The 7,059-nt window shown below is 51.3% G+C and overlaps 1 protein-coding gene across 1 annotated transcript; it reads right to left on the reverse strand.

Moving 5' to 3' along the window:
• Positions 1–1,785: 1,785 nt before the first annotated feature.
• LOC127318565 (nitrate reductase [NADH]) lies at positions 1,786–6,475 on the reverse strand. The gene is made up of 4 exons (XM_051349046.1): positions 5,371–6,475; positions 5,141–5,281; positions 3,563–3,795; positions 1,786–3,464 (listed from the first exon to the last, which is right to left on the reverse strand). Exons 1-4 carry the CDS (start codon positions 6,377–6,379, stop codon positions 2,124–2,126), a joined length of 2,724 nt encoding a protein of 907 aa, XP_051205006.1. The 5' UTR covers positions 6,380–6,475; the 3' UTR covers positions 1,786–2,123.
• Between the last annotated feature and the right edge of the window lie 584 nt (positions 6,476–7,059).

Genomic DNA, 7,059 nt, shown 5'->3' on the forward strand with positions numbered 1-7,059 from the left:
CCAGAAAATAAAACTTAAAACTATATTCTAATAGATACATAAGCTAATAAAACAAAAAGGAAAATAAACGCATTGTTCCATCAGGAAAAACTTAAAACTATATTATAATGGAGAAATTAAGCATATGAAAGTGCTAGATTATTCAAAAAAAAATTTGGCATGACAAGAAAACATTAAGAGGAATAAGTTCAAAATGGATGACAAAATTTTATTGTTTAACTCCCGTTTTAAGTTTTCTGGAGGAAAGTTAAAATCACAATGGGGAGGCCTGAAGGTCATAGAAGAGGTTTACCGCTCCGGAGCCATTCGACTTCATGGAGATATTAGAGGTAAATCACTTGTTAATGAGAAACATCTTAAGCATTATATTGCAGGTCAAAAAAATCGTGAGACTAGTGGAAGAGTTCCATCTCCAAAGTTCCGAGAAGGAGATCGCAAAGAAATACAACCTGCCAGAAACTAAAAAATCAATAAGATGTAATTGTTTAGTTCGTACTTATTTGGGGAAGTCCTAAAACTTCTAGAAAGTGGAAAATAAGCCGTGATGAGAAAGCATTCAATGATGTGCAGTAGGAATGACACTGTAGAAATTACAGGCATGGAAAAGTGTACCCACCTATTATTTAATTGATTGGTCGTAGTAAAACAAAAAATTCTCCGAAAACAATTTTTTACGATACACAATACAATCATAGACGTTCACCCATACATACTTAAACTCACCTCTATGAAAGCACACACTTACACCATACCTATATGAGCACTTTCGAGAGCTTAGGTCCAAGAAACCGATCATTGGACGGGTCTTAAGATTGACGAAGTTACCACATGAATCTCGCTATCGACGAGAATGTCGCTTTCCACTAAAAGAACATTTCACCTTTATGAGACACTAAAGTATCAAACTTGGGATTTTAAATTTAATAATCTAGGGTGCCATTGTCCTCCTAACCGTGTAACCATAAGTTGATTCTTACTTTTCAAAATATTTTTGCAATTTATGCCACCTTCTGCAGAAAAACAAACAAAAGGAAAACCTGCAAATGGGCCTCGCAGAAGCTATTTAGGCTGAACTGGGCCTACTGCAACCTGGGCTAGACGAAGAGGGAGAGGCCGCATGCCCGCATCGTCACCTCGCTCGCTCGCACCCGTTCGCTCGTTCCCCTCCTGGCTTGTCTCCTCAGACCTCGGGCACGCTCAGCCAAACCAGACGCCGCCGGCCGCCGGCCGCCGCCCCTGCTTGCCCTCCTCCCGAGCGGCCGCCAGCCAAGCGTGCGTGCGTGCGTTCCGGGTGACCGTCCTTCTCCTCCCGAATCCCCTCTATGTCCCCTGCCCCTGGTCTTCAACATCACCCGGCCGGCGGCTAGGTCTCCATCCGGCGAGGCAGCGATGATTGGGCGGTCGGGCCACTTCCTGGTGGCGATTTCGTGGTAACAATGGACATGAAGGGGAAAAAACGTGCTGCTGCAAAGGGTAGAGGTAAAATTTCTTGATTGTGTGGTCAATTGGATACATTATTGAATTTGTGAATTGTGACTGTGTGAGCTATTACCATTGTACTAACTGATTATATTTATGATCAAACATATAAAATATTAATGTATCGAGAATATTTTGATTTTTTGCGTCAATCTTTTTTATAGTACTTTAGAGTTTGTCGGACCTTGATCTTTTTCATCCTTGCCAAGTGTATGCAAAGTTTCCACTTTCCACCATAGAAAAACACTTGTGTGAGAGCATAATAATATACAAATAGACAGACCATGAACATGATGTGTATGCTAATTATTCAAACAATTACCAATGCATTCCCCTCTCAAGGCTAACAAACAATAACCTTAATTATTTACATACTACTCCAGTATACATGAAGGAATAATCATACCCTCATTTGTAGCTGCATGAACACATCCAGACATCCTGAGAGCAAGACACACGGCCGACGTACTCTAGCAGAGGAAGAGTACATGCTAGTGTCCAACCTATTATTAATGTCGTATACTCCTTATTGTTCCCCGTGCAATCATGTGTGGTTCTCTAACGAATACAGCACGTACCATGTCCATATATACATACACTCAGATGCGTCGACGAAGTAGGTAGCTGCATGCCACTACGGTGTTTTAGAATGAGATGAAAGAATTGGCCATGTCGTACTTCATCTTCTCCAGGTTGGGCGATATGGCGAACTTGATCATGGGCGGCGGCCCGCAGACGAGCGCGAGCGTGTCATCGCCGCCCTCCGGCACGTGCGCCCGCAGAATGTCCTCGGTCACGAACCCGACGCTGAACTTCCAGCCGTCCTCCGGCCTCTTCACCTGGTCGATGACATACCACACCTTGAGCCTGTCCGGGTACTCCGCCGCCCACCGGTCCAGCTCGTCGCGGAGCAGTATGTCGTCCTCTGTCCGGTTGGCGTACACGAGGTGCATCTCTGTCTCGTCCTCTGGCTGGTCGCGCAACACGGCCTGGATTACCTGGTACATGGGCGTGATCCCGCTCCCTCCGCAGATCATCGCCAAGCGGCGCGCCTGCCGCTGCTTGCCGTTGATCACGAAGTTGCCGCGGCCGGTGTACTCAACGTGTCCGAGAGGGCCCTTGACATCGATGTAGGAGCCGATTTGAAGCGACTCCAGGTGTTGGGTCATGAGGCCGCCGTTGGGGAACTTGGGGTGCTCGTCCTTGAAGTAGACCTTGATGAGGAGCTCGAAGTGACCGATCTCGTCGACCATGCTGGTGGGCGTGTAGGCGCGCATGCATAGCTTCCCCTCGATGGTCGCGCACACAAAGATGTGCTTGCCAACGGACAGTCCGAGCACTTGGTCGGAGGAGGGCAGCGCGAAGCGGAAGAGGCGGACGTCGTGGGAGAGCTCCTTCTTGTCGATGAGGCGGCATGGTACCTTCTCGCGCGGGCTGGACAACGCGATGGGTGCGGCCAGGGCCTTTGTGGCCTCGCGGATGGGGGCGAGGTGGGAGAGGTTGGAACCGCCATGGACGGAGTTGTCGGAGTTGTAGCCGGTGCCGGTGGTGATGAGCTCGCCGATGCGGTACGTGTCGAGGAGCGCCTTGGCCTTGTCGGAGTGGATGGCGTCGAACTCCTCCGTGCAATCGGAGCCTGCGTTGATGAGGATGCTGTCGGCGCCGCCTGGGTGGTCCTTGAGGAAGGCTGTGCAGTCGTAGACGTGGCCGTGGACGACGATCCATGCCGAGTCCTTCGACCCGTGCTTGCGCACCTCGGACATGGTGAACTGCTTGTCGAGAGCGGCTTGTAGGAAGGGCGTGGAGGTGCTGCGCTTGAGCCCCGGCGCGGCGGCCTCGGCCGTCTCCAGGTGCTTCTGCCGTGCCATCCAGCCGCCCGTCTGGTTACCTGGCTGCGTCGGGTGCTCGAAGACGAGACCGATCTCCCCCTTGTGTGGCCGGCACACGTTCACCTTCACCTTGAACCAGCAGTTGTTCATCATCCCCTGCCAACACAAAAGAAACCCATCAGAATTCAGATGATCACATTTACTCTCCCGGTTTCATAATTCTTTGTGGTTTTAGTTTAAGGATGGATACGCACCATGAGGTTCCATATTAGCTTCTCAGGTTGGGTGTTATGGGTCTGATCCCAGGCGCGCACGGCGACCTCCTTGGCGCCGAGGAGGTCGAGGACCTCGATCTCGACGGACCAGAAGCACCAGCACCAGTACCTGCCGTACTTGTTGGGCTTCTCCGGGATGTCCAGCGTGCACACTAGCCATGTCTCGCCGCCATCCAGCGTCACCTCCACTCTTGTGATCTTCTTGCCACCACCTATACCAAAACACAACAACAAGAGTCGTCAAACTCGTGACCTCAGTAGCTTAATTACCGCCCATTAATTACTGCAGTAAAAAGGCAGAACACGGCAATTGTTAGCTTAATTACCACTTGCTAGGTTAATCTACCATCCACTAAAACCAACAAGATTCGATTTAGCACGCGACCGTATTAGCAAGCGACACGCTAGTTCCGTCCCTAGAATATTCAGTATTCATGTTCCTGGATTCCAGTGGCCGCCGCACGGCGCCCACTTGTCCATGATTGGCTGGCGAGTAAGAATCCCAAGGACGCATCATGCTTGTTTTTCTTCAATTTGAGTCGCTTTTGGTTTCCATGTTTGTCCAATGAGACTCGAGGTAGATGACAATGGCATCCGTTGGATTATTGGTGCCATTAGCCAAGGAACATGTCCCCGTTTCTACCTTACATGCATTAGAATACTCCTATGCTGCTGCTCTACTTACTGCTAATAGTAATTCCACAGTGTTGAACTATTTACCAGGAAAAAGATCTTTCTTGTGGCTGCGGTTGGCCACACGAATTCAGCATCTTGCGACCAATAATGAATTGGGTTGAATTTGTCACCAGCTACAAGCATATACAACCATGGAGAACCAGTTGCTAGACTGGTCCAAGAGCAACGTTTCAGTTTCAGTACTACTACATCAACAAACTAAGCAGCTCCTCGATGTCACGAAGCGCTAGCGCCCCCAGAGCCACCCGATTGTCCATGCTTTCCTCGGCAGGAAAGTGCACGAGAAAAACTAGTTAAAGCACACCTGGTATCTTGCACCGGGTTTCGGAACTGCTAGCTACTAAGATGACGCATTTCATCTTTGTCAACGGTGGTGAAGTACTCCACTACTTGCTAGGTCTTTTTGGTTGTTTATTATCCTATCGATATCAATACTACTTCAATTGTACTTCCTCCTGATCCATAATAATTGTCGTGATTTTAATTCATTTTTAATCAAACTTGAGCTAAAACCCCGACAACTACTATGGATCGGAGGAGGTACTACGTTTTTTAGCGACTACAAAAGCATATATCTCTAGATCATCAGTGGTGCATGGTTCAGGAGATGTATGTTCTGAACAAACGAAAACCTTGCAGACTCGCTGATGCCTTAGCTACTAAGCATAAACCATGCATGCGCTGTGTTTACGAATTGTTCCAAAAGTGGATTTCCGATCCGTGTACGTGTGTGCTCCGGTTTCAGCGCCGGTTTAGATTTGGTTTAGATCTCCCTTTGTTTCCGTCTGACTTGTTCAAAAGAGCATAACTAGCTAGTGTATTCCACAGCGAGATTAATGGAAATGGAAGCCATGTACTCACCGGAGTAGGCGTATCCCTTCATGGTGTAGGCGCGCTGCGTGGTGAAGGCGTTGATGGGCAGGATCTCGTCGTGCCCTGGCGTCGTGATCACCGAGTTGGTGTTGAGCTCGTTGATGATGTGCTCCGGCTTGTACCACCATGCTGCTCATCCAAACATTTCGTCAACCACCATGATGTGCCTGACAATCTTGGCGTGTATAAAGATCGATGTCTATAGATCGATGCGTTACCTTCTGCGTTGGCGAGCTCGGCGTCGACGTGCGAGGGCAGCACGCGGTTGTCCTTGAAATGGTAGTAGTTGTCTGACTCGGCGGCGGTGACGATGATGCGCTTCACCCACTTGACCATGCGGCCGCCGATGCATCCGGGGATGATGGCGCGCACGGGGAAGCCGTGGTCCGGCAGCAGCAGCTCGCCGTTCTGCATGTAGGCGAGCATGATGTCCCGCGACGGGTCCAGCGCCCACTCGCGGGTGATGCTGGTGCCGTACTTGGAGCCGCCGCCGCCGGGGAGGTCCTCGGCGCCCTCGAAGCACACGTTCAGGGCCTGCCCCTTGACGCCCATCATGCCGCACCGCCGCAGCAGGTCGCGGAGCCGCACGCCGCGCCACACGGAGGTGGACACCCCCGCCGCGCCCCAGTTGAAGCCCACCGTCTGCTGCACCATGTTCTGCTCCTTGCGCCGGTTCCCCGCGCACACCAGCGTGGCGGCCACCTCCAGGGCCGGGAACTCGTTCGCCAGCTCGTCCATGGTGAACCGCGCCGGCCGCTTGACCAGGCCCGTCACCTCCACGGTCCACGTCGACCAGTCGCCGCGCGGCACCGCGCCGTGGTTGCGCACGTAGTGCAGCGGCGCCGGGGTGATGAAGCCGTGGTGCATCAGCCGCGCCAGCGGCGGCTCGCAGTTGAGCGGGTGCTTCCCCGTGAGGCGGATCAGCGACGGGTTGCGCTCGATCCAGGCGTCCGCCGTGCCCTCGTCGCGCAAGTCGCGCACCGACGGCTCCACCTCGAACTGCAGCTGCGACCCGTACAGCTCACGCCAGTCCTCCTGCTCCTCCTCGTCGTCGTCCGACGCGTCGTCGTAGACGCGGGCCTTCCGAGGCGGCGATATCAGAGCGGGGAAGCCGCACCCGCGCACGGGGGAGTCGGCGCGGCGGCGGATGCCGCTCGACGCGCCGCGCACCGGCGGGGAGACCGGCTCGAGGCGGCCGAACTGCCGTGGCTCGACAGAAGCGGCCATGTTAGCTGCTACGTTGCCGGAGAGAGGTGTTCGGTTCTAGGTGTGGCGGCGTTCTGCTTTGCGGTCGCGGCAGGCAATGAGGGAGCCAGTAGTGGCGCGGAATTGTTGCCAGGAGAAGAATTGCAGGGCGGGATATATATACACACGCAAAGCCGACCTCGTCGGATGACATGGCGACTCAAAAGCCAGCATGGCTCCACTCTTCTGCTACATGTGGCAAGGTGTTCTTGGCGCTATGCTTGGACTTTGGAGTCGCGCTATTCAGCGCCACATACTTTGCTGATATTTTCTCTTTTAGGACTCGCAAGTTCCACTGATTTAATACGACATACTACTTCTTATCTTCTCCACTTTGTGAAAATTATTAGCATTGCCGTTTCACTGTATTTGGCGACTACTTGCAGTTTTTTTTCTTTCTTTCTGTTGCCAAACAGAAGCCCACATGTATATTCTAATTGTCCAATTCAACATAAATTATATATAGCCGATATTCAAAAAATTATTAGTCTTTTGGCGCGAGGTGTTTTATTCACAAATGCGTCATTCTGTTCACGGTATGGCAGCAACTCACTTTCAATTCAGCAATGTCATGCAGAAGATAGTAGTGCTGAAGAAGAAAAATGGCTTCAAAGATCAAGCGGAAAATTTTGCTTGAAGGTGATTACAACCAAATATTATCA

The sequence above is a fragment of the Lolium perenne genome, chromosome 7, assembly GCF_019359855.2.
Source record: "Lolium perenne isolate Kyuss_39 chromosome 7, Kyuss_2.0, whole genome shotgun sequence".
Taxonomy (NCBI): Eukaryota; Viridiplantae; Streptophyta; class Magnoliopsida; order Poales; family Poaceae; genus Lolium; species Lolium perenne.

What these genes read in the sequence shown, in the direction of transcription:
- LOC127318565 (XM_051349046.1), bottom strand. Translation starts at nt 6,379, where the DNA reads ATGGCCGCTTCTGTCGAGCCACGGCAGTTCGGCCGCCTCGAGCCGGTC. An exon ending in CGAGCTCGCCAACGCAGAAG is followed by an intron (nt 5,282 to 5,370) that starts GTAACGCATCGA and finishes TTGGATGAGCAG; the next exon opens with CATGGTGGTACAAGCCGGAG. An exon ending in GAAGGGATACGCCTACTCCG is followed by an intron (nt 3,796 to 5,140) that starts GTGAGTACATGG and finishes GTTTTGGTATAG; the next exon opens with GTGGTGGCAAGAAGATCACA.